Raw genomic sequence first — 27,872 nt, 5'->3', positions numbered from 1 at the left:
GTCGTGTTTTCCCGCAGCCTCCTCCCCTTTACTACAAGATACGCGCGCTAGTGAATCATTCATCACTCCAGCGCAATGCGAGCTGATGCTCTGAGTTTCTATTAAATGAACACACATCTGACTGAACTCCCTTCAGTTTCTGTGCACTGGGATCTGTTCAGGATGACACCTCTCCTCTGCAACGCCTGCCTCATCTTGCCTGTTGCTTTACATCTGCGTAAGTTGATGCTGATATACATCTACTAAATTGTTTCGACCGGCTATTTTTTAAATTTATTTATATGGACTTCTGATGGGTTAGACTAGAGGTTGCTCGCTCTTTCTAACCAGCGTACACCTGAGTCAAACCGCATTTTTGGTTTATTTAGGCTGCGATGAATCAGCTTCAGAGATATTATGACAAATATAGATCAAGAGAGGTTGCCTTAAAGGATTATGTAAGTGTTCATGGGCTGTTTTCCTATTTAAATTAGATAAATGTGTAAAACATCAGATTTAAAAAAATAAATAAATAAAGATAAGTGTGTATCTGTCCAAAAGTGCTGCAGAGTTGAGGCTCCGTCGCTCGAGGAGTGGAGCTCTGGATGTTGCCGGGGCACCGCTGACGTTTCGCTGTTTCTTTGGAGTCCATGCAAATACTGATGTGACTTATTTCCCCTGAGGATTTCATCGTGTGTGGGAGAGAGAAAAAACAACGATAGTCACAAATCATAAAAGCAGCTGTTCTGCAACTCACAGCTCTTCTCTCCGGAGAGTAAACACCTTTTGCGCATTTACGGTACAAGATGTCATCAGTCATAACGTGTGTGAGGAAATGTGTTTAGGACGTGTGTAGGATTTATAAATTATAAACAAAGAAGTGAATTGTATGGAATGTGTTTCTGATTCTTTTGAAGCATTCTGGTCCTAAATGGTCGTACTTAATAAGAAAAAAAAGTAAAAATAAAATAAAATAATAAAAGTATATTAGAAATAAGTGTAATTCTTGGCAAGACTTCCTAATGATTTTACAGTTACTTTTATAGGCTGTATAAATGCAATTCATCAATTTGTTAAAAATTAATAACAGTGTTTATCACTGATTAATCTAACAACGTGTATCTACAACGTTGTTATGAACAACCGGTCCTTGATTCTGATTGGTTGAGCCGCGTTCGAAGCTGTTGTACATTACTTGTACATTACATTACAAACATACACCTTTTGTTTTACGTCTGTGTGCTGCTCGACAACTCCGCTTCGCGTCGTGCCTAACAAGGTTATAAATTCACTGTAAACCACGGCTTCTTTGGGCCTTTTGCTGTATTTAAGTGCAGCATTACAGTTGGTTCATTTCAAGTCAGACGTCAAGAAAGCAAGCAATAAACTGTGGTTATTCAGTGACGGATCCGACTGATTCAAAAGTGTTATGATTCACAAAAAAAGTGTCATTCATTCGTTATGCCCTTGTAGCGCATTGTGTGGTTTTAATTCACTGAAAAGAACCGGCTCAAAAGAGTCCTTCGCTCGAGATTCGGACTGCACTGGTTGCGCTGTATGTTGTTGAACCACTGTAAAGACTCGGTGTCGTGACACACCGGCTCATTGGAGTCATTTGATCGGACTACTCTGGACTACGCCTGTGTCTCAAACTGTCGATTCATTACCGTTTCAGATAGAGCCCGTTCAGTCAACTGAACAGCGTTATTTGTGAATGAGTCTTTCTCATAAATAATACCACTAAGCATTATGAGCATTATGCTATCACATGACTTTTGTTTATACTGGCTCCACTCCACAACAAACCACTACAATTGCTTATTTTTCCTTTAAATAGGACAGGTAAGTTTTGTGTGGAAGAGGGATAAATTGGCATTTCTTTATTGATGTTCTCTTCAGAATAGCTTTAGAAGAAACTTAAAATAGAATTTATTTATTTATTACATATGATAGGGCCTATATAAACATATTTGTGAACCTGAATCTAAGCTGTTTTCTTCCTTTACATTACATACTTCTGCACCACAGTTCTGATATAGTCATTGATCATTCATTTATAGCCTAATGCCGTAAAATATGAGCTAACATGTCTCTATACAACATATCAAACTTATGCAGCAAGTCTAATATGCTAGACCGTCCACATGTTTGGAAACAATCATTACTCTATGATACAACCACACTGTAGTTTAGCTTTCACTTTTATTTGGCAACTTGCCTTGGCTTTGAAGAGAACATTGCCACGTTCTCACAAAATGTGCATTTACATTAGCTGATGTTTTGTTGTATCATAATTTAGAATAAATAGGTTCATGGAGAGAATATGTAGCTGAAAAGATACAGTGTATGATTAGGGACTACAAAAGAAATCCATGATAATTGTTATAATACATTACAACACCTATTTTTAGCACATCTGTCACATTGCCACACTGTAGAAGGACATATTTTGTTGCTACAGATGAGTTGCGTCAGTGAACACAAGGGACTTGTAGAGCAATTGTAGAAGTGGCTATTTATATATACACAAGTGAATCAGTGTTGAGTGTAAGATCTAGAGTTAAATGCATAATGAAGAGGAGCGTCTTTGTAGAAATGTGACTGCAGAGTCAGCTGTATTGACAATTATTGTGAGTTCACCACTGCAGATGGAAAAGGTCATGGTTTTGATTCTCAGAGAACATAGTCGGCTGTTTCCCATTAATGAAGTAACAATAGGTAAAATATATGAAAATCTTGAATACAGAAAATAAACTTTGACTTTTTAACATACAATTATCCTTCTTGAAGAATCCAGTACTACAAGTGATACTTGCAGAACAAAGCGCTTTTCACTCCCAAAGGGCTATTTATTGAATGTACAATTCAGTGGTTTATGGAAAAGACAAGATTTTTCATAAGTTGTAGTCATAGTTTCTGAACTGTTTTTAAATGGCTCACGCTGGGCGGTGAGAATTTTTGATTTAGTTTAAATAGAATAATTTATATCTTGGTTGATATTGGGGGGTAGAAGAGAAAATCCTTCTCAATCTTTTTGCACTCTCGTTCTCTCCCCACATCACTTTCATATTCATACGCTTTTGGTTGGAAAATTTAAAGAGCGCTCTGAAGACAGTTTGCCGCATTGAAAGGAGCAGACATGACTTCTGAGTAAAGATAGTTTTGAGACTGCTTAAAAACTAGGACACTAATGTTTACCGCCAAGGATATCATTCTATTTAATGTTCTTTTCTGTAACAGTAATTACTCAGTAAATAGGAAGCGGTCTGATTTGCAGGATATACTATTGATGCACTGTTTGAAGTGCCAAAGTCTTTCACTCACTTGATTTTTACCGAGTCTGTGGTGACTTTTGAAGTGCTTGAGGCATCAGGACATGCTTTTATTTAATACATATACCAAAATTTGAAGCCTCACTGAAAATCTAGAATTAAACATTTAATTTTATGTAGATACACAGAAAGGTTCAGGGTTTTGAAACATCTGAACATTAGAAAAATTTAAATAAATAATATGACAAATAAAAAAAAAGGTAAAAAAAAAAAAGTAAAATATTTATAAATAAAAATGGTTATAGTATAATATATATATATATATATATATATATATATATATATATATATATTTTATAAATAAATATTTTATAAATAAAATATAAATATTTTATAAATCACAGATTTTATTATTAACATAACAGAGATATATATATATGTTATGTGTATATATGTTATGTTAATAATAAAATCTGTGATTATAAAATATTTAGAAGTTGTAGAAATGCTAATTAACTTATAAAGTATTTATGCATTTTTACATTCATTCATTTTTATAAAATACCACTAATTAAACTCATAATTTGCAACCAGCTTCTACAATGATTTAAGTCTCACGATAAGTAACATAACAGAGTAACAATTCTGGTCTCATTAGTGTTTTCATTCACCTAAAAGAGCAAATTCATATTTCTCGAATCAGACTTTTTACGTAAAATAACATCTTTTTTAAAATGTATTTTCCAAACAAAAGACTTTGCACTGAAAAGTGAGGCTTAAGCTGCTTGCCAATTTAGGCATCACCCCAAAGCATAGACTGACATTGTTTTTTCTCTTCATACCATATCAAATTATATTATATAATTAAATATATTAAAAATGCAAATGACAACAATTTTCACTAGTCATCTCAGACTCTTTAGCCTCATTATACACAAATCGACCTTATCTGAGTCAGTGTCTGGTCTTTCATTATAGACTCTGTATATAGCTTCGTCCCCAAATAAGTGCTGTGAAATGAACCAGCAGCTGAGGCATGACATCCCCTCGACTCCCCACCCCTGTGACACCGGGAATGAATATTCATGAGAAAAGTGACTTACTGCTATTGAAGTTACAGGAACTTGTGTCCTCTAGAACTAATGAATCCTGAGTGATTCAGTGGTGTGAGCATTTGTGTGCATGTGGTTAATGTGTGTGCGTGTGCGGAGAGAAGGAGGGAAAGACAATGACCCAACTTGCAGGGGTAATTAAAGGCAGCTGAGTTGGACGCAGACTCCGCAGCGCACAGGAAACATTGGTGTTTTTAACCGAAAATCCAAGGTCACTGCAGTCCATCTCCCAGGTGGTAAATTTTGTGTGGGTTGCATATCTGCATCAGAGGTAAGAGGCTCATCGAATCCCTCAGGACATTCTGAGGCTAAGTGCGCAGCCATATATGGTCATTACCCATTTTTTGCACTTTTTAAAATTAAAGACTTTGGGATGAAAGTCAATTGGTACTTTTAAATAGTGTATTTAAGGGAACATCATATTGTTACAACACATACACAGATTTTTCCTATACCACATCCTGATTTTGGATTCTCTTGTAACTATAAAAAAAAATTCAAGCACACTAGCCAAATGGCCAGTTGAGCTGTTGCTTTCTGTTTTTATAAAAAGACATGATATATCTGAGTGAAAGAACCAAGCAGTCCTTTAGGTTTTTTCTTTTCTGTTTCAGTGGCGCTGGTGGACATAAGGAAAGATTAATATGGCTGTCAGGTTTGTTTGATCACGGTTGACTGACTGTTCCCTCAATGGCTAACCCTTTGAACCAGTTGAGCTGAGACACGTCTACTCAGTGTGGTTTTCTGTTATTTTAGCCATTATGTGACAAGCATGGATAGTTTTGACAGAGATGATCTGAAGAGAGAGGAACACCATTAAACAGGTATCACAGAATGGGAAAAAACAACACACCGGATGACAGAGAGGAAGAAGAGGGAGTTTAGTTGTGAACAGAATACAGAAATAAAAAAATAAGAAGAGAGATGAGAAGAGACGAAAAAAGATGAAAGCAGAGAAAAGACAAGATGAGGGAAGTGAAGAGGTAAGGTGAAACTAGGCAAAATAAAAGAAGATGAGACAAGAGATAAAATGAGATGAAAATAGATGAGACAAGGTGTGATAAGAAATGAAATGAGATTAAATGAGAAGAGTCAAGATGAGGAGAAATGAGAAGAGTCAAGATTAGAGATGAGAAGACAAGACAAGAAATGAGACAAGATGAGAGAAAAAATGAAATAATATAAATTGAGATGAGTTAAGATGAGAAAATATAAATAATCATGAGACATGTGGAGAGGAGACAAGATGAGAGAAGTAAGGACATGAGGGGAGAAGACAAAAAACTTGAGATGAATGTAAGGAAAAAGAAAAGAGATGAGACAAGACGAGATGAAGAACTGTGTCAAGGAGACAAGATATGAGAAGAAATAAAATAAATGAGTCAAGGCAGAGAAATTATTAGTGATAAGACAAGGAGACAAGATAAGAAAAAAGAGATGAAGATATGAGAGAAGAGATGAGACAAAACTAGTTAAAATGATAAGACATGAGACAAGAGAGAAGATGAGTCAAGAGGAGAAGAAATGTGTAATGACGAGACAAGGAGAGTAGAAACAAGATGAGAGAACTAAAGAAACAAGAAGAGAGAGTAGACAAAATGAGAAAACATTAGATGAAACGAGTAGACAAGATGAAGAAAAATTTGTAATGTAGAGACAAGGAGATGAGACATGGAGAAAAGAGACAAGGAGAGCAGAAACAAGATGAGAAAAGTTAAGAGATGAGAAGATATGATGAGAGAAGAGACAAAGCTAATTAAAATAAGAAGACAAAACAAGGAGATAAGATGAGAAAGAATTGAAATAATATGAATCAAGGCAAGGAGAAATGAGTAATGATGAGACAAGGAGACAAGACAAGTTGAAAAAAGAGAAGAGGCAAGATAAGAAAACGAAAAGATGAACATGTGAGAAAAGAGATGGGACAAGGCTAGGTTAAATGAAAAGACAAGAGATAACAGACAAGATAAGATAAAAAGCGATGAGACAAAGAGACAAGATGGGAGAAGTTACAAGACAGAATGTCAATATGAGGAGAACAAAATTAAAGACATTAGATGAGTCAAGAGAAGAAGACATGAGTAATGATGAGATGAGGAGAGAAGAGACGAGATGAGAGAACTAAAGAGACGAGAGTACAATGTGAGGGAAGTACAAGGAGACAAGATGAGATGAAAAGAGATGAGACAAGAAGACACTAGGAAGAGAAATGAGTAATGAAGGGACACGGAGATGAGACACAAGGAGACAAGAGAAGAGAAGACAAGATGAAAGAAGAGATGAGACAAGACTAGGTAAAATTAAAAGAGATGAAACAAGGAGAGACATGAAATGAGATGAGTCAAGACAAGGAGTAATGAGTAATGAGACAAGTGGAAAAAAGAGGGGAGAGAAGATGAGAAAAGAGAACAAATGAGAAGGCAAGAAAAAAGGAAAAGATAACAGAACAGAAGAATTTTACAGAAGAGAAGAGCGGAAAATAATGCTGCAGCCTTCGGAGAGACGATTGCTGCAATTGGAAGTGGCCCAGCCTGTATGCCTGGAAGCATGCACTAACCCTGATAAGTTACAGCTGGGAACTTCAATGTTGCAGTCGATAAAAACTCATTAGAGCAGGACTGGGTCACTGTGTTAGTGTCCAATGCAATGAACCTCGCATTTACTCTCCATCAGAGAGGATGAGAGGAGCGTCTATTGATCTTAGCAGCAAGCTCATTTATTTGGTGGATGGAAAATGGTTTCAACATGGCCTCAACACTCACCTCAGCCAAGGGTCCACAGTCTCCAGGCGGTACACTCAAGGGAAGGAGAAATACAGAGAAAGGGTAGAGAAGAGGGCATCCGTGCTAACAATGTGTGTACATTCAGAAAACTGTGCGAAGTCATGGGTTTGAGTGCTACTTTTGTTTAGCACGGGCCTCTTGCCAGAATATACAGCCTTACAGCTCCAATTCTGTCATTATTGTAGAACACAATCTACTTCCAGAAAATCTGCTTCTGTTCCTCTGACACTGCTTGGGAGGAGAGAGCTATCCACTGCCCAGAATAGCATCTCCACCTGTTTGAGTCCCCCTGATTCTAACCCCAGTTATTTAGTAAGAAGTGCTGATTTAATTGCCTTAGAGTGTTTCTGATTAGCGCTAGAGTAGCTGCAGGCATATTAAAACACATTTAAGGGAGCGTCTGACTCCCTGCTCTGCAACAGAAAACATTTTTAAATGCAGACTTGACAAACGACTTTGGTGGGCCTGTTTGTCTTGGTTTTCCAGACATCCAAGTCAGTACAGACTGTGACGGTGTTACACACTTGTTCATTATATGCAGGAAACCTGTTTACACTTATGCATTAGATTTGTGTATAAACTATATCACGCCATGAATCTTTAATAGTGTAGCTAGGTGGATTCCCCTGTCAAGTTTCAATTGTAAATAATGTAAAACTCTGAGCCAGATGCTTCTGTCAAGGTCCTTCAAAACGTCCTTGACTGAATCCGTTCTTTAGCCCATTCTCAACATATACTGTGCTATGAAAATCCCATTTGTGTTACCAGTGAGTTATAAGGCTTACCAAAAATGAAATGGTTGTTCGAGCATGTGTCAGAGAACTCATCTTTGCTAATATAGTTGTCAAATATATATTTTTTTTTTTCTGTGCGTGCATATCATTTTTAATGATATACTTTATAAAATGTACTTCATATTAGATTAGGTATTAATTGCTGTCACAATGTAGAGCTGATAAAGCATTAATTTTTTACAGTGGTTTTAAAGAAGTAAACACATATAATCTGATTAGCACAATTTTCATACAAAAGCATCCGATAGATTTTCATATTCTGCACTAAATGCTTTTTATTAAATACGTATTCATTCTGGTCATTTGTGGCATTCAGTTCTCAGATATATCCATGGCAATGCTGTATATAAGACAGGTCATCTGGTTAATGATCTGAGTAACTGCGTGTCTTTTTATCATTTGTTTATAATTAACCTTCAGTATTATTTTTTGTGTCATATTGCTCTATTGCTCTATTATTTCTTTGGTGTCCAGCAGTTTAATTGCATTTAACTGCATTGGTGCCCTGTCATTTTTTTTTTTTTTTTTTTTGGTGATTATGGCCATATGAAGCATTGTTTAACCAACGGATCACATTGTAGTGGTTTTGATAGGTGTACTATTTACACCAATCATCATTTTAAATGGACATGCTTATAATTTTGAAATGTTTATCATCATTTCTTTGATCATTCTAGAATAAAGCATTCTGCTGATTAGATTTTGCACTGTCCTTGCAATGATTTGTTCAATAACATAATTGCTTTTTATGCCATTGTCCAAATTGTATGCCAATGCCAAGTGGTCACCAAAAGAGCTTCAATTATTTCGTGGCCTACTTCAGAGCTTTGCAGATTTATATGAAAAATAAAAATGTGTTTTTAAAAATGCTCTTTCCTGGTAAATGGCATTGAAACATGGTATGACTCACTGGCTGGGATAGTATGGAGCTCTTAGTATTCAGCCATGCCATCACTTTCGCTGACTGAACAGCCATTCAAAATGTTTAATTTTCTAATTTTAAACCCACTTTTTCTATAGTTTCTGAACCTCTTGTCTCAACAAACTGAGAATGCAGGGAGGGAAAGGTTCAAAGGTCAGGTGAATTTATGTTACAGTCAAAACAAGAGTGCATCAAAGGTCAAATCAATATGAATAAAGATTTATATTAACATATAACGTGAATAGAGTGAATAGCTCTTTTTTATTGGCCTTGGTTTCCTATGTAGTATTTTTCTCATTCAATTTATTTGTAAGGATTTCATTGATTCTTCAGTAAAGATTTCTAAGCCTTAACCAACAAACTCAAAGGGGAATCACAACATTTGATTCCAAGCAACAAAGTGTTTGAAAATTGTATGCTACAAGATTGTATTAGGCAAAAACTCATTTCACGAAGCATTGCAAATAATGTAATCAAACAGAATAGAAATGTATTCCAAATATTCAGATTTATACAAATATAGGAAGACTGACTCAGTTATCACACTGGCTTGTTGAGCTCTCTTCAGGATTATTGGCTGCGGTGTTACGCTGGGATGGGAATTTAGGTGGGCAACTAAAGTCAATATGAGAACATATAAAATTAAAATGGAGACAGCAATTGTCTGAGTTCCAGACGGTGCTGTATACAGTATATGATACCCAATACTACAACAAAACAGACTAAGGAAAATGAAGATATAAAAAAGAAAGAATTTAAAGATATCAAATATGACTACTGATTTATGGCTTGTACAGAAGCATATATCATCAATTATCAACCTCGTGTAGAAAATTTCATAAGTTAACATTAAAAATCAGTTTCTCTAAGGAGAAAATAAATGGGATCCTACTTCCTGAACCCTACTGTTGCGCTCTGTTGTAATGTAATTGAGAACCACTTATCCCTGCTCACGGAACATCCTTAATCTCTGACCTGTTTATTAAATTTTTTCCCCCCTGTCTATACACCACTGCAAAAATGTGCTCTCATCAGCATCATATAATCTGCGGCTGGAAATCACAATGATTATTTTTGGAGTGCAATTTTTTGCTGTGTATTTACTTTAGCATTCCAGACTCCTCCTTAATGAAGTAAGTGAGGTTTTCATGTTCAGTGTAAAGAAAGCTGACTTCACAACATGGCCAGATGAAAGAATGTTTTAAAAACAACATTTGCATATGATCAAAAAGGCTCCTGGGAATCGTTCCTCCTTCATATTGGGAGTACGAGGAGAGAAGGATATTAAGGCCTAATATCAGTCCTTTAATGCACTCATCATTTTGCACAGTCTGACTGAAATGTATGTGAGAGCATCAAACGTTCAGTTAAACAAGACTGATGCATTCAAGGTTCACATCCTAATTGTGTTTTGCTTCTAGACTCGTCTGTACCCCACCCCAAAGCCCCCGCAGACTGCGCCTTATGATTGTTTGAATATTGTCTTGTTTAATCACTACCCTATTTCTTGTTCTACCAAGAACATTAGATGTTGGAATATTACATACTGGTTTGTTTATTCGCAGCTTTTGGAGGATTTCTGAGTGTAGTTATTAGACTCTGGTAAAATAGAGACCAGGGAAATCACACCGACCTGTCAAAGAGGTTTTTGATTTAGCAAAAAAAAAAAAAAAAATTATTCTTTGTTCTCTCTTCTTCTGTCACAGCATAAAGACAGCTTCCGTTAGCTTCTTACATTCAAAATAGCTGGGAATCAAAGAAAGGTTTCTGTCTCGAAGACACTTCTAAGACTTTCATATGAATACATGATCTGTTCATGTAAATGGGGCTGAAAGAATGACGAACTGCGCAGTTGGAGCGCTTTGATGCCAAATATCAGCCAACTAACGGGAGAAGGGGTTGACATACTGTATCTAATCTGTTGTGTGAACCGGAAAGTTCAAAAGCAGGGTCGCCAAATCTGTGAAACAAAAACAGCCAATGACCCTAGCCACATGTAATACAACTCAGAATAAAATACATATTTTACAGTAGCTGTTATGCATTGTTATACACCATTTCAAATAGTAGTAATTAAAAATAGTAATACAAATTATCCCTCTGCACTAGAAAACTGAGGACTTGGCAACCCTGTGTGAGAGTCACTTGTTGTTAAATAAGGTTTTCAATCACTGACTGCATGACATTGGAAATCACACCCTGTTTAGCTGCTTTTGTCCATTCTGATATCAACCACCTACATTTATTTTGGAATGTGACTAGGAAATGAGTTACATTGCAAAAATATAATGAATTTTAATCCTTAATAGCCAAATACCTAAAGTCAAATGCAGACCAGAAGATTTCCGAAATCTTTTTTTTTCTGATTAATTGAAATGCTGCTGTGGTGGTTTAACAGATTAAAGTTGTATTTGATGTGGAAATTATTTTAATTGGGTCTTTACTGCTAAGCTCTTCCAACAAGTGCAAATCTGAATCTAATTTAAACTGCATTTAAAGGGAGCGTCTCGGTGAAGGAGTTCCTCCATCTGTATAGGTTTATCAGTGACCTTGTTCTGGAGAGATAGCACCTGTCAAATTAATGCCAGTGGAAGTATGATATCTCTTTTCCTGGCTTCTAAGTTAGCTTCTGAGAGCCTCTCATCTTCTCCGTTTCGAGAGAGATAATGAAGAGATACAATCGAAAGCAGGTCTTGCCTAATTTGGTCCTTCTACCATCCACTTTTTTACAGTGACACATGACTGCACGTGTGAGTGATTGTGTTATTGTGGTAGTTGCTTCGTCTCTCCATGATCAAAGCCAGTGTTGAGCACATTAGCGTTGGGAAAGACGTTGCCTGCCTTCGTCTCTCTCTTCCCTCCCCAACTCTCTCCCATCTGCAAAACGAAACCGCAATCCCATGAGGCCTGCAAATTTTTGTAAACTCTTCTGGGAATTGCGCATGTTTATTAGTGTTACATCTCTCGGAGAAAAACATCCGTTAGAGCAAAATACGAAAATCCTTTTAAGATAAGTCTTTCCACCACTGGCTTTTGAAATACCCGGCTAGCAAAGATAAGTTTGATTTCTTTCAGGTTGTGCTGCTGGTTTGTCTCTTATGCCACACTAAGTGTAAAATGAAGTGTTGTGCTGGATATAACTCACTGCCACAGCTACCGAACACAAGAAGTCTGTACTAACAAGCAGAAACCTGTCTTCCACCTCTGTTTGAGCTCCATTTTTTTTCCAATTAGTCCTCCTCACCTGGCGGATGACCTGGGCTAAAGAAAACCACCTCACAGTGCAGGTTATGTCACTAAAGTCAATCTTGATTTTTGTCCTTATTAAAGAAGATTGTTTGTACTCGTTTTGCCTCTCATGAATTTAAATTCAATGGCAAAATGTCCCTGCCCCAATTTACAGTGCATATCTCTGTACCACATCCAGTCACTTTCCCCCTGGTTTCATGAAAGAAATTAACAGCTGGCGCATGCACTTCTTCTCATCCCCCGCAGCCTCCCTCCATTCAGTGTTCTGGGAGTGTAGGTGTGAATGGAAAACCGGAGAGGTTAACCGATCACTTGGAAAGGGGACTTTGCTGGCATGAGCTAATTATCAGAATTTGTTTGTGCCATTGCAGGCAGCTTCACTGGAAGCCCTGTTTCAGAGTTAGCTCGGGGAATAGAGGCTCTCCTTGCCTTTCACAAGCTATGCTGTCACTGCTAGGCTTATTAGCCCGTTGGCCCTAACGATGCTACGCAAGAGAGGGCCACAGTTACCACAGAAAAAGTTGCCATAGTGCAGCAATAAAACTTTAGGCAATGCCCCTACTGCTTTTCATTTTAAACAAAGTATCAGTTCTTTCATTCTGCAGAGTCGTGCATTCAGCATATGCCTTATGTGTCCCACTGAAACGTTATTAGATGACATTGAATTAAATTAGCACCAAACAGGAAGATTTATCTTATCTTAGGTGTTCTATTACATTTGTACTAAATGGGAAGATTTGGTTTATTATTATGGGTGCAAAACAACCATTATCATTTTCTAAATGAGAAACACATTATACAATATCCCAGGTAACAAATTCAGGTTTGTTTTTAATAGTCTAAGACAGTTAAAGTGTACAGTTTTCTTGTCATGACTACAATGCTATTTACAAGTTACACAAAAGTTTTTAGAACGTTCATCAAGTACAAGTAACATTATACGTAAGTATACTCCGAGAATGTTGTTCTGACATTCTCTAAATGTTATGAGAGTATATTTTATTTTCACCCTAACTATATGTCATCACTTACATTTAATTGTATTTTTCTAAGAACATTAAAATGTCAATTTATTTGTTGTTGTGATTGTAACAATATGTCAAAAACATGTTTTAGAACATTTATTGAGTAAGGACATTTTTGTTCAAAGGAATTTTAACGTTTATATAAAAATAAAAATGTTCCTTGTTATCTGGTATAACGATAAGACTGTAAATTAAAAATAAAAACTGTTCAAATGGTCAGTAAGTAAAGGTTCTTTATTGGTATTGGAAGAACCCTTATTATTAATAGAACGTTTACACTGCACAGAATATTCTAAATAGTAGTGCTATTTCAAAAGTACTGATTAATTCATATACATTTTTATGTTTGAATTATTAAATTGATAAATTGATTCTTAATTTTTTATTTTTAAGTGGCACTCCTGGTCCTCCATATTTAGATTCTTTAGACTAAGAAAAAAAAAGTTTGTTTTAAGAACCATTTACCAAAAATTGTTCTTCTATGACATCCTGCGAAAACCCCCTTTTGAATCCGTTCTTTTTTTAAACCATCTGTTATACTTTTTAATTACATGCTTTAATATTTCGAATAACTTAGATGCTTCAGTCAACACACTTATATTGTATATGCCCACAAATAAAGGCATTAGCCTATATAAGCCACCCCATGCTGTTTGTAATGAAGTGTGTCTAGATCTGTACTGCTTGAGCTGTGCTCCCAGCAGGCACTGAGGTAAAGTCTTAATGAGTTTCTATCTAATGCAGGCTCTTACATCACACAAAGTATCTTCTAGAGTTTTGTCTTGATCCCTCAGTATCACACGGTGTCTGAGTTCAACAAATGCCTTTATTTAATTTGATCAGAGCAAGGATATAAATATGTATATATTTGCTCCCACATACAAAAGAAAATAATAATACAAAAAAATATAATAATATAACAATACATTCTTAACAAGATAAATTCTTAGGTACATAAGTATAATTCTAGTATGGGAAATAATTGTACCTAAGTATCAATGATATAATCATTAACCATCTGAGCTTTTAAGCATTGTTTTGATGTCTGTAGATTGAGATTTCCACAAGGGTTTGATCATCCGGAAATTCCGCACACACTTCCTTTTTACTTCCTCCTTCCTTCTTGAACGGTTTGACTATGAGCATAAAAAGCAAAAATTGGAAAAAATACTTTGGCAGCCTGCCTGCATGTCTACTTACGCCACTGAACCTTATTTACATGCACTACTGTGTTTGTGAATGCAAATCTTCAGAAACCGACAAAAAAAAAATGGTTTTCATTTATTTTGATGTGCTCCCCGCGGGATGTCGGCGAGAGGCACATGGAGCAAACCTCAGCAGCAAATGTGCTTGCTCAGCACTGGTCTGGCTTAAGCTTGCATATTCAACCTCATGAATAGAAGATGAGCACATGTGTGGCCTAAACCTCCATCTTCAGCCATTGCCCATCTTATGCTCCAGAGGTCATCTGATTTCAGCATCTTTAAGTCTTAAGGTTTGAAGTTGATAGATAGATAGATAGATAGATAGACAGACAGACAGACAGACAGACAGACAGACAGACTGACAGACAGACAGACAGACAGACAGACTGACAGACAGACAGACAGACAGACAGACAGACTGACTGACTGACAGACAGACAGACAGACAGACAGACAGACAGACAGACAGAAAGACAGACTGACTGACTGACAGACTGACAGACTGACAGACAGACAGACAGACAGACAGACAGACAGACAGACTGACAGACAGACAGACAGACAGACTGACAGACAGACAGACAGAAAGACAGACAGACAGACAGACAGACAGACTGACAGACAGACAGACAGACAGACAGACAGACAGACTGACTGACAGACTGACAGACAGACAGACAGACTGACAGACAGAAAGACAGACAGACAGACAGACAGACAGACTGACTGACAGACTGACAGACAGACAGACAGACAGACAGACAGACAGACAGACAGACAGATAGATAGATAGATAGATAGATAGATAGATAGATAGATAGATAGATAGATAGATAGATAGATAGATAGATAGATAGATAGATAGATAGATAGATAGATAGATAGATAGATAGTACTGTTTTTATAACTTGTGTCTGAGTCACGCTAGGGACAGGAAATTATGCAACTGTTTTGCTTTTAGCACTCCACATTATTTATTATGACGTTTTTGTTTCAAGGTTTCATAACATGCTCCTTAAAAGGATGACGTTGCAGTGCTTGATTATGTATTGTGTAATACCTGAATTGTAATCTATGATGATTTCAACAACTTGAGTGAACTATTCATATTGCATGAACTGTATTGCAGTGTTAATCTCACTCTCTCTTGGAGGACAGAGCATGTTATATTCATTTTGCAGCTCTAAAGAAACCTAAAACGTATTATACAATTAATATTATTCATTTATTCGTGCAAATACACTTTATGTGAATTTAAATATTTTTATACAAATATTTAAATATTTTTTGCATAAGTATATTTTATTATATATTTAATTTTCATATTTAATTACTGCACCCAATTCAAATTCTGCCTATTTGTGTTTCATTTCTTCTGTTTCATTCCTTTTTTTTATCATCTTTTCCAGTTTCTCTTTTCTTTCTCATTTACTCTCTGCAGTCCCCTCTCATGCAAGTGCCCTGTTTTATATTATTTATTTATTTAAGAACCCTATGGACTCCCCGTGGATCCCTGGCACCACAGATTAAAAATGAATGTTGTGGTTCAAATAAGCCCTGTGTCTGCTGCCTGGGTCATAACGGCTCACTGAGCTGAACGGGCCAGGCCAGATCACGCTGTGTGTGGGTGGACAGCACTCAGATATATCAGAGCTTGGATTACACAACATCAGTAATAACATTACTAATGCAGGCAGTGGTACAGACTACTCTTCAACCCGCTTGAGCGTCGGCCAGAGATACAAATTCAGAAATATGTAACTGGACACAGTAAGTTCTCGTCTCCGTTTTGATCTGATGAGACTTTTTGGACGTATCCACTTCTTAGATGATTTCATTTCCCTCCCAGGCTGCTCAGTTTTGTTGTTTGTATGAAATCTGTAATGCATGTAAATGTTTCTGGAATGGTTCATCTGTAACACTTTCCCATTAGTAAAGCTTAGTTCATTCATTAACTAGCATTAACAAACAAAGAGCAAGACATTTGTAACAGTATTGATTTATTACGCTTTGTTAATGTTAGTTAATAAAAATATAGCTGTTTATTGTTAGTTCATTTATTGTATGTCCATAATAATATCTACATAATGCTTTTGATTTTAATAACATAATGAATGTTGAAATCAACATTATAAGATTCAAAAATGCTTATTAATTGATATTAACAAATGGTAAATAGTAAAGTTCATCCAAATACATTTTTACAAATGTTATGTTTTGTTTTTTGTTAATCTTTTTGCTAAGCCGATTTTTGTAATGCACTGTTAATTAATATAAATTATTATTATTATTATTATTATTATTATTATTATTATTATTATTATTATTATTATTATTATTATTATTATTATTTTGGAAGCTTTCATATAATATATAGGAATAAAATATGAATAAAATATAATTTAAATAATTTAAACTCAAATCCATACATCATGTCGACATATTTATTTGGTGAGTAACCATGTAAGCAAGATAAACATCTTTTTCTTAATTTTTTATTTTGCAGTAGTGGCCAGCTTACTTTACATTATCCCTTATGTTTTTATTATTGATAGCTCTCTTGAGTCTTGTATTGAGTGACGGTTGTCTAAATTTCCCCTTGGCATCATCAAAGCACTTCAGTCTTTCTGATTTCTTCAGCTGTTTCCATTTACGTGCAATGCTTCAATGATTGTGAAAGAGTTCTTTGTCTTCTCCTCCTCTAATATATGACTTGGTTTTCTCTCCTTCTCCAGATCTTCATTAAATGTTGATGGAGATGAGTGAAACCAATAATCCTCAGACCTCACTGCAAAAACATAGCTGAAAATCAATAGGTTTGCAGCAGGGTGGGAATAAAGCTAGCAGGGGGGACGGGGATGGGGGAAGAGAGAGAGAGAAAACTCTATCCTATCAAATATTAATCATTTATTTCCCCAAGGGAATTAGGAAAGTGCTGGTGATTTGCTGTCTGACCCAATTAAGATCCTCCTGCATATCTCACTTAGGTTGAGTGTTACTTCCATCTGTGGTTTTATTGTCAATAGGTATAAGTTATAGATTTTGAGAGACAACAAGGAGGAATGGGGGTTGGGAGGACACTGGCACATGCACAGACGCATCAAACGAAAAATATCTTCTCAAAACTTTTGCTAATGTTCCAACTAGTAATGAAAAAAAAAACAATTCTGAATTTTAAAAACATCCATAAATAACATAAGATATACACATGTGCTAATATTTTGATAACATTATTAAATGACAGATTACTTCGAGCGGCTGTTCTATGGACATTACTGGAAGAATGTTTTTTTTTTCATAACTTTGAGAGAACATCAGCCAAAGATTCCCTGTTAGCTGGAGAGTAGAAAACTTTGGTAGCTTCAAAACAGTGTAGACAAGCAAGCGTCTGGAGCTCCTAACACATGAAAGCTCAGAGCATTTCTATTGAATTTTTTTCTCCCATATCCTCAAGGTTAGAGATTATTATTACCCTGTGTTCTGTTCTAACAATGAATCATAGAACTATACTCTTTATAAACAATTTATAAATAACCAAGAACCCCACAAATCCAGCAGTGGTGGCACTGAAGGCTTTTGTGTACTGCTGTGAGTGTTTTCAGTGTCATCCTGCTGGTCTGTTTATGACCTTGTCTATGTTTTGGGCAATGAGTGTGTGTTTTTTTTTTTTTTTTTTTTTTTTTTTTTTTTAGAACAAATCTAATTTGTATTTGAGCTCTTGAAAGAAAAAAGAAAAAACCATGAGAGGCTTGAAAGCTTGGCAATCTGAAATGAGAAAAATGCTTGTTTAAAGGGATAGTTCACCCAGTAATTAAAATTCATAATTTGCTCAACCTCATGTAGGCACAAAAGAAGATATTTTGAAGAATGTAACCAAACAGTTGATGGTTCCTATTACCATAGTACAGAATAAATGTACTACTGAAGTAAGTAACTAATGTCAATTGTTTGGCAAAATTCTTCAGAATATCTTCATTTGCGTTTAACAGAAGAAAAAAGAATCATGTTTGGAACGAGGGTGGATAAATGATGAGAGAATTTTCATTTTTATTTTTTACTCTATATTTGTTCTAGTGCTTGTTCCCAGTCCATGCTCTGCTGCAGCCACAAAGAAGTGCGGCTCCATCTATAAAGGGTTTGCCCAGTGTCTGCTTGCCCTAGGAGACAGTCTGTCTGTCAGCTCCCAAAAAGACGAGGATACGCAGGAGATCGATTCTATTTGCAAGTAAGGAAAAAACCTGGAACAACACAAACACATGCATCACTGTCTATACTGTACATATACACTACCGTTCTAAATGAATATATTTTTTTATTAAATAAATGTTTTTTAATTTTATTCAGCAAGGATGCATTCAGCTGATCAAAAGTCACAGTACTTTTACATTGCTACAAAATAATGCATGCTGAAAATTCAGCTTTGCCATCGCAAGAGTAAGTTTTATATTTTAAAATTACATAAAAAAAATATTCAAATAGAAAACAATTACTTGAATCTGTAATCAGATTTTACAGTATTACTGATTTACTGTATTCTTAATCAAATAAATGCAGTCCAAAAAAGCTTATTTCAAAAACATTAAAAAAGGTTTTACCAACACCTAACTTTTTTAATCCTAATTTCGGTTGCACTTTATTTTACAGTACATGTACTAACATGTACTTATAGTGTACTTACAGTGTATTTATCTAAGAAAGTTCTGGTAATACAAGGGTAGCACTTTATTTTACAGTCCTGTTCCTCATGTACATACTATGTACTTATTATAGTAATTACAATAACTATGTAATAACTAGGTACTAACCCTGAACCTACCCCTAAACCTAACCCTATCCCATGTAGTTACCCTGTATTACCAGAACTTAGATAAATACACTGTAAATATACTATAAGTACATGTTAGTACACGTACTGTAAAATAAAGTGCAACCAAATAAAGTGCTACTGTCACGCTGCCAGTCTTTGTTTTCCTGGGTGTTCCCTAGTGAGCTCACTTCCCCTTAGGCACTTCACCATAGGCACTTTAATTCCGCTAGTCTGGTTGTGTCTTCACAGTAATTGCACTCCAATTAGAATCGCACAGGTGTTGACAATACTCTGTCATTAGTTTCCCTATATAGAGCTGTCTTTCTCTGTTGTCATCATGGAGTCCTTACCCTATGTGTCTCATGCTCTCGTTCCCCCGAGACTTCCTCTACCTTCTCATTCTTCCGAGTTCCCCGTTTCATCCGGTTCCCTCTTTTGGTTACGTTTGTCTCTCATGACTGTTTATTTTTGTAGTTACCCCTCTGTTTAAATAAAAACCCTTACCTGCATTTGGATCTACCCTCTCTTTGTGTTTTCCCAAACCCAACCGTGACAGAAGGACTCCATCATGCCTAGATCCAGCGGTGTGAGATTTCGAATCGGTTCCCCAGCCACCATGGAGGAACGGAGGGGGAGATTCCGGAACTTAACCACCCTTCATCAAGAGGGAAGGGAGGTGGGTGGCCTGGCGCAATTGTTTTGGACTTTGGCAGTCGGGTTAGGTTACAATGATGCAGCACTAAAGGATTGGTTTAATAATTGCCTGGATGATCCTTTACCTCAATGGGAGATGAAGGGGTTAGAGATCCTGGACTTTTGGGGGTTTACCAATTACCTGCACCATCGTGCTCAGTGGAATGCAACAACCACACCAGAGTTTCCAGACAAGGCTGCCAGCTCAGCCCCACAACCCAAGATGGCCACCAGCCCAGCCCCACAGCCCAAGATGGCCGCCAGCCCAGCACCACAGCACAAGATGGCCGACTCAACGCCACCGACTATCCATCGTAGAGGACGGAGGAGGAGACAGGCAGCTACTGTTCCTCAGGACCCGGAGAACGTTCCCGAGCGGGCGGCTGCCGTCCATGAGGCCATTCCCGATGCGGTGCCCGCTAATGTTCCGGAGGCCGAGGCGGTGCCCGATGCAGTCTCCGAGGCGGTGCCCGATGCAGTTCCCGAGGCGGTGCCCGATGCTGTTTCCGAGGCCGAGGCTGTTCCCGAGAAGGTGCTCGATGCTGTTCGAGAGGCCGAGGCAATGCCCGATGCTGTTCCCGATGTGGTGCCCACTGCGGTTCTGGAGGCCGAGGCGGTACCCGCTGCTGTTCCGGAGGCCGAGGCGGTGGCCGAAGCCGTTCCCGATGCGGTTCCCGTTGCTGTTCCGGAGGCCGGGGCGGTGGCCGAGGTCGTTCCCGATGCGGTGCCCGCTGCTGCTCCGGAGGCCGAGGCTGTTCCCGAGGCGGTGCCTGATGCAGTTCCCGAGGCGGTGCCCGATGCAGTTCCCGAGGCGGTGCCCGATGCAGTTCCCGAGGCGGTGCCCGATGCTGTTCCCGAGGCGGTGCCCGATGCTGTTCCCGAGGCGGTGCCCGATGCAGTTCCCGAGGCGGTGCCCGATGCAGTTCCCGAGGCGGTGCCCGATGCGGTTCCCGAGGCGGTGCTCGATGTGGTTCCCGAGGCGGTGCCCGATGCGGTTCCCGAGGCGGTGCCCGATGCGGTTCCCGAGGCGGTGCCCGATGCGGTTCCCGAGGCGGTGCCCGATGCTGTTCCCGAGGCGGTGCCCGATGCAGTTCCCGAGGCGGTGCTCGATGCTGTTCCCGAGGCGGTGCCCGAGGCTGTTCCCGAGGCGGTGCCCGATGCAGTTCCCGAGGCGGTGCCCGATGCAGTTCCCGAGGCGGTGCCCGATGCAGTTCCCGAGGCGGTGCTCGATGTTGTTCCCGAGGCGGTGCCCGATGCAGTTCCCGAGGCGGTGCCCGATGCAGTTCCCGAGGCGGTGCCCGATGCAGTTCCCGAGGCGGTGCCCGATGCTGTTCCCGAGGCGGTGCTCGATGCTGTTCCCGAGGCGGTGCTCGATGCTGTTCCCGAGGCGGTGCTCGATGTTGTTCCCGAGGCGGTGCTCGATGTTGTTCCCGAGGCGGTGCCCGATGCAGTTCCCGAGGCGATGCCCGAGGCGGTGCCCGAGGCTGTTCCCGAGGCGGTGCCCGATGCAGTTCCCGAGGCGGTGCCCGATGCAGTTCCCGATGCGGTTCCCGAGGCGGAGCCCGATGCTGTTCCCGAGGCGGTGCCCGATGCTGTTCCCGAGGCGGTGCCCGATGCTGTTCCCGAGGCGGTGCCCGATGCAGTTCCCGAGGCGGTGCCCGATGCTGTTCCCGAGGCGGTGCCCGATGCAGTTCCCGAGGCGGTGCCCGATGCTGTTCCCGAGGCGGTGCCCGATGCTGTTCCCGAGGCGGTGCTCGATGTTGTTCCCGAGGCGGTGCCCGATGCAGTTCCTGATGCAGTTCCCGAGGCGGTGCTCGATGTTGTTCCCGAGGCGGTGCTCGATGTTGTTCCCGAGGCGGTGCTCGATGTTGTTCCCGAGGCGGTGCCCGATGCAGTTCCCGAGGCGGTGCCCGATGCTGTTCCCGAGGCGGTGCCCGATGCTGTTCCCGAGGCGGTGCCCGATGCTGTTCCCGAGGCGGTGCCCGATGCTGTTCCCGAGGCGGTGCTCGATGCTGTTCCCGAGGCGGTGCTCGATGTTGTTCCCGAGGCGGTGCCCGATGCAGTTCCCGATGCAGTTCCCGGGGCGGTGCCCGATGCAGTTCCCGAGGCGGTGCCCGATGCAGTTCCCGAGGCGGTGCTCGACGCTGTTCCCGAGGCGGTGCTCGACGTTGTTCCCGAGGCGGTGCCCGATGCAGTTCCCGAGGCGGTGCCCGATGCAGTTCCCGAGGCGGTGTCCGATGCAGTTCCCGAGGCGGTGCCCGATGCTGTTCCCGAGGCGGTGCCCGATGCAGTTCCCGAGGCGGTGCCCGATGCCGTTCCCGAGGCGGTGCCCGAGGCTGTTCCCGAGGCGGTGCCCGATGCTGTTCCCGAGGCGGTGCCCGATGCTGTTCCCGAGGCGGTGCCCGATGCTGTTCCCGAGGCGGTGCCCGAGGCTGTTCCAGAGGCGGTGTCCGATACAGTTCCCGAGGCGGTGACCACAAGGCCGTGGTGGTCTTCTACTCCACCCTGGGGGACTCGGGCGGTGACCACGAGGACGTGGTGGTCGTCCGCTCCGCTCTGGGGGACTCCGGCGGTGACCATGAGGACGTGGTGGTCTTCTGCTCCGCCCTGGTGGACTCCGGCCTCGACCACAAAGACGTGGTGGTCTTCCGCTCCGCCCTGGAGGGCTTTGACTTTGACCACAAGGCCGTGGTGGTCTTCCGCTCCGCCCTGGTGGACTCCGGCCTCGACCACAAAGATGTGGTGGTCATCTGCTCCGTCCTGGTGGACGCCTCAACATGCCCTTCATGGACTTATGTTTTGTGTTTTTTGAGTTCTGTTTCTGTCTGTTCCTTTTAGTTTAGTCTGGCCCTCCTTCCCTCCCCCTGAGCCTCCACCTGTCCGCCTCCCTCCTGGACTCCTTGTTTTGTGTTGCACCTTTCCATTTCTCCTGGTTGCTCCTGTCCCTGTTTTCTGTCCCTCCGTCCCTCCCCCTGGTCCGCCGCCGTTCCACCTCCCTCCTGCCTCTTTTTCTGTTGGGGTTTTCCTGGGTTTAGGTGGAGCATCTGGTAGCTGCTCCGTAGGGAGGGGGTAATGTCACGCTGCCAGTCTTTGTTTTCCTGGGTGTTCCCTAGTGAGCTCACTTCCCCTTAGGCACTTCACCATAGGCACTTTAATTCCGCTAGTCTGGTTGTGTCTTCACAGTAATTGCACTCCAATTAGAATCGCACAGGTGTTGACAATACTCTGTCATTAGTTTCCCTATATAGAGCTGTCTTTCTCTGTTGTCATCATGGAGTCCTTACCCTATGTGTCTCATGCTCTCGTTCCCCCGAGACTTCCTCTACCTTCTCATTCTTCCGAGTTCCCCGTTTCATCCGGTTCCCTCTTTTGGTTACGTTTGTCTCTCATGACTGTTTATTTTTGTAGTTACCCCTCTGTTTAAATAAAAACCCTTACCTGCATTTGGATCTACCCTCTCTTTGTGTTTTCCCAAACCCAACCGTGACAGCTACCCTAATTTCCTTTTTCAAAATATCACAATAGCGAATAAAGGAGTTGACCACACAGGGCATTCCATCCTGTTTGGCAAAATTAATCATTATAAATTATAACTAGCTCTCACTGGTGAATTTGAGCTTTTTATTATTTCCATCCATCCTAGGTTTTTCTTCCCATTGTGTAAATAGTGGTTAAGATTTTAACATAAGTTAAAGCTTCACCAGAGCATATTTCTGAAAGTCTGGCATACTTTTTTCATACTAATACTTGTCCAAATAAAACATCAGCATATTCACATTTTGAAATGTCACAGAGGTCAAAAGGTCCTGCATAACAGGCATGACCCATCAACACATTTACTGCTCTGCACAGCCCCATGAAATGCCCCGCTCACACCACAGGATTATTTGCTGTACGCCATTCATTGTGTTGTCAGAGGGAGAATGTGATATAGAGTATCACAGTTCACTGCTATGACACCTCATTTATTCTCTATCGCCCTACATTGCCTTTCATCTCATTTTCTGTTGCTCCCTTCTACTCTCTTCTCCATTTCTTCCTCAGCTCACACATCTTTCCGTTCCTCCCAAGTGCTGGATATTCTAATTAAAGACTAGATCTCACTCTATTTCCCATCTGCCCCTTCATAGATCACAGATCTCTGATTTGACTTTATATTATGTCACACCCTGTAGCTGCAGGAACTCTTTAAGAATTCATTGTGTAGCAGCATGATGTTGTTAAAGAACAGCCTCCTGTATATCCTCCAGTCAAGCTCAATCCGTTACACATCGCCCGTTTACGCCACTTACTGAATGAATCATTATCCACGCAATAGCCTTATAAGGTCCTGTGTTTAACATTCAAGGCGATGAAGACGGTGCTTGCTTTAACACAGCTATTTAAGCGTTATTCCTCCAGGTCCTAATTAAAACCACCACTGAGCTCACTGTTCACGTGCACACATGCATAAACACAGGTATGCAGGATCTTGCACGCTTATACCATCACGTGAGGGTTCTCAAGAAATCTATCTGATCATCTGTCAGGGGATCTTTTGGAACTGCGCCATTCTCCCAGCAGATTGCAAAGTGTCAGGCTTAGGCCAAGACTGAGAGATCTGAGAGGAGCGTTTAAGAAAAGAATTGAAGGACATTTGTGACGTTGAAGGACAGACTTCCACTGTGAACTACACACAATATATCACTGTTTAATAGGTAACAGTCTTGCTGTGCTTCAGTCTATTTAAGAACTGGGGTTTTACTTAAAAGAGTGTTTCTTCAGTGGGAACTCTTATGTCCCTGGGGTTGAGTTTTATCAAAAAGATTATTATTTCTTTCTTTCTTTCTTTTTTTTGTTATATGAAGGTCATAATAAAACTTCTGAAACTCTTGGGAACGTTTGCTTTTCACCTTCATCATTTGTTTCTGCTACTTTTTGAATGCCTTTTTGTGTGTGTGTGTGTAAATTGTTTTACTCAGACTTAAAGTGTTAAAATGTGCAAATACATTGTGTTACTAATATAAAAAAAAGTTACATTTAAAAAACTATGATCATTTAATGAAGAGTAAAATAACTATGAACTATTTTAACATTTATTTAGGTGATAATGATTTACTGTCCATCAGTTATTGTGCTTTTTCCAACACGATCAATAATTTTGCCAGGAAGTTTTATCAAAAATTAGTGCTCTTGGTTGCCAAGGAAACAACAGTGTCAAGGAAGAGCAAGAAGAAATATGAGATGAGATGTGTGAAGAAAACAAAGGAACATCTCCACAGAATATTTTTATTTATTTAAAAAAAAGCTGTAATTTTTTTTTATAAAGAAAGTGTGAAAATATTTTTATTGTGATTAAATACATTTTTCATTTAATTTTTAGGGTACATAAAATATTTAATAAATGAATAAAGTGCTAAAATCATTAAACCAATATCAATTTTAATTACAGAATGCTATTGTCAAAGAAACATAAAAAAATGGCATGAAAATATGTTCTTTTTAAGATTCATTTATAACTCTGTATCCTTGCATCAAGCTTTTTGCTCTCATAAAAATATTTTCGCTGCAGTGTTTTACCTGTTCATCTTTATTTATGCATCAAAAATCACAAAAGCTTTAACAATCCCTAAAATACTTTCTTCCTAAAAATAAACATGCTTTAATATTTATGACCACATGATGGTAATTTCAAAGTGTAGATCAACCAAAAAAAATTTTTTGGCTGCGAAGTTTTCAAAATCTGAAACAAATATAACGCTTAATACTTGTTAGAACATATAAGAGTCTAAATATAATATCAAAATCTTGAATTCAGAGCCTGACAATAAGTAAGTTCATACCATAAAAAGCCCCATACTGTAGTGCTACCTTTTAAACTATGACTACATGAGGGATGTTTCAGATTTATTTTGATCAATGCTTTATAGATTAGGTATTTAATATTCAGTCCATTAAACCTTAAGCTTGTGTCTGTTGCAGATCCTGGGATGATTTTCATGACTGTGCAAATGTGGCCATGGCCGGCTGCCCTGAGGAGGCTGCTGTGGTGTGGGAGTCTCTGAGACAAGAGTCCAAAAAGATGCAGTTTTCTGGAAACCTGTATGAGATGTGCTCCAGTCGTAGCCAATCAGCAGCTGCCTCGGATTCCCAAAGCCCCGATGAGACCAATCAGGAGTCGTTAAAGGGATGCGCTAGTCATACAAGCCTGACCTTTCTGACCTTCTGTTTGTCTGTGCTACTACTGTTTCCATGGATATAATCGCATCTCAAGACTCACCTCAGCGTACAAATATTCAGCACATAGACAACAATACTGACTGGTTTGGTCCTGACATTTTCATGTAGTAGAATAAGATTCATTTTATGCTTCGAATCCAGCTTTTTAGAACAAAAAGAATGTCATGCAACTAACACGTGTTTTCAGGTCCCAATGCTTGCTTTTATTATTTATGTATATCTAAAATCATCTTCAGATAGCAAACTACATTTTAAGCACACATCTCAATCATAGAAGGACCAAAATGCGCTTCATGGTCTCCAGGCCTGATGAGGACGAAATAAAGACATTTCCAAACGTTCGAACCCCTTCATCTAAGAGGAGATGAAATGAAGGTCTACTGCAATACACTGTCACATCGGCGAGCTATGAGTATCAAAGCAATTTAAAGAGCCCTAAAAAATGTTATTATTTCACTCTGTGGTGTAATCTTCTTTTGTAGGACCCTGAGAGGATTAAGCTGAAGGATTACACCAAATAAAAGTAAATCTAAGTAACGTGGCTCACCTACAGGCTTGTCAGACGTTGTTGTGTGTAGTCTGAACGCCTCTGGGTGATGGTTTAAAAACCTAGCTTATTAATGACGGGTTCATTGATTCAGTTTAACGAACAGCACAGCATTACGCTTTAAGGTGTTTTTGTAAGTCTGTAGCAGTATGGAACTGCTGTTCATTTGATTTTGGTTGTAGTACTGTGTATATATTGTATAGTCTTACATTATACATTCCTCATAGCTACTCTTTTTTTATTTTTTCAAATATGTGTATTTGTAATGACACAAGATGGATTCGCTTCAAAAAAATCATGATGGTGCAGTAATGTAAATATGACCGATATGCTGTAAAGAAAAGCTTTATGTATATCATTTAGTGCATAATGAACAGATGAGGCAAATCAGTGGAGGTGAACGCATTAACATCAATGTATTCATACATGACTTTGTGTGTAAACTGCTCCGCTCAGCGGATTCCTCAGTCAGTGTGTTTTATGTTTAATTTTTAGGCTTAATTGGCAATCAACCATGTTTGCCAATGCAGTGAACTTATTAAGGAGGGCAAAAGCCATTTATTTAGTCAGAAAAAAAACAGGGGTGGGTTGCCGCTTATGTCTCAAATTTCGCTTTTGTGTGGTAGACTGGCTATCAACACATGCTTTTCCTTGATTCCAGATCCAATTCCACTATTGTCATAACCAGTTAATAATGAAGTACAATCTAATGAAATAATATAGTAAGGGCTAATATGTACAAATTTAACTGTACATCACTCCTTGCTACATAGAGCTCATTAATACCTCCCTTATTAATAATATTGAATAATATATGGAGACAGTTATAATTTGTTTGACAGATGCATTTTATGAATCGCATGTAAAACAATTGTTTTCTTTTGATATTATATATTGCTGATCGCACACTCATTTGAAGCTGTGCCCTGATCTCTACAAAAAAAAAAAAAAAAGGTCTTCTAAAAATTGTTCAAGGTGTCTAAAAGAATAATTTAAATGCTTCTTGTTCTCTGTCTGTCTGCACAATTATTTGCTATACATACCTATATATTCTATACATTATATAAATAAAACTATTGCTGTTACATAAATAAAAGGTGCTGGTCAACTAGTTGAAAGTAACTGTCCTGGTAATTTTCTGCCAGTACATAATCCGTTTTTTTTACAGGATTTTTTTTTTTTCAGTGTGGGATTTCCCCGTTTTATTTTTTTTTTAAATCTATGCCCTGTTATATATACATATAAAAATGTAGCTGTTTTTTACA

The 27,872-nt window shown here is 39.3% G+C and overlaps 1 protein-coding gene across 1 annotated transcript; it reads left to right on the top strand.

The window, feature by feature from the left end:
• The first annotated feature begins 61 nt into the window (after window positions 1-61).
• Window positions 62-27,725, top strand: LOC127976966 (neuritin-like). The gene is made up of 3 exons (XM_052581562.1): window positions 62-217; window positions 18,416-18,566; window positions 25,803-27,725. Exons 1-3 carry the CDS (start codon window positions 106-108, stop codon window positions 26,080-26,082), a joined length of 543 nt encoding a protein of 180 aa, XP_052437522.1. The 5' UTR covers window positions 62-105; the 3' UTR covers window positions 26,083-27,725.
• Window positions 27,726-27,872: the final 147 nt, after the last annotated feature.

This window comes from Carassius gibelio, chromosome B18 (genome assembly GCF_023724105.1).
Source record: "Carassius gibelio isolate Cgi1373 ecotype wild population from Czech Republic chromosome B18, carGib1.2-hapl.c, whole genome shotgun sequence".
In the NCBI taxonomy this organism is placed as follows: Eukaryota; Metazoa; Chordata; class Actinopteri; order Cypriniformes; family Cyprinidae; genus Carassius; species Carassius gibelio.
The sequence above is the reverse complement of the archived record's forward strand: the minus strand, read 5'-3'. Positions and strand labels throughout refer to the sequence as shown.

Bases quoted from the DNA above. Each gene is read 5' to 3' on its own strand.
- LOC127976966 (XM_052581562.1), top strand. From the start codon at position 106: ATGAACACACATCTGACTGAACTCCCTTCAGTTTCTGTGCACTGGGAT. The intron at 218-18,415 runs GTAAGTTGATGC...TATTTGTTCTAG, and splicing joins GCCTGTTGCTTTACATCTGC to TGCTTGTTCCCAGTCCATGC. The intron at 18,567-25,802 runs GTAAGGAAAAAA...TGTCTGTTGCAG, and splicing joins GAGATCGATTCTATTTGCAA to ATCCTGGGATGATTTTCATG.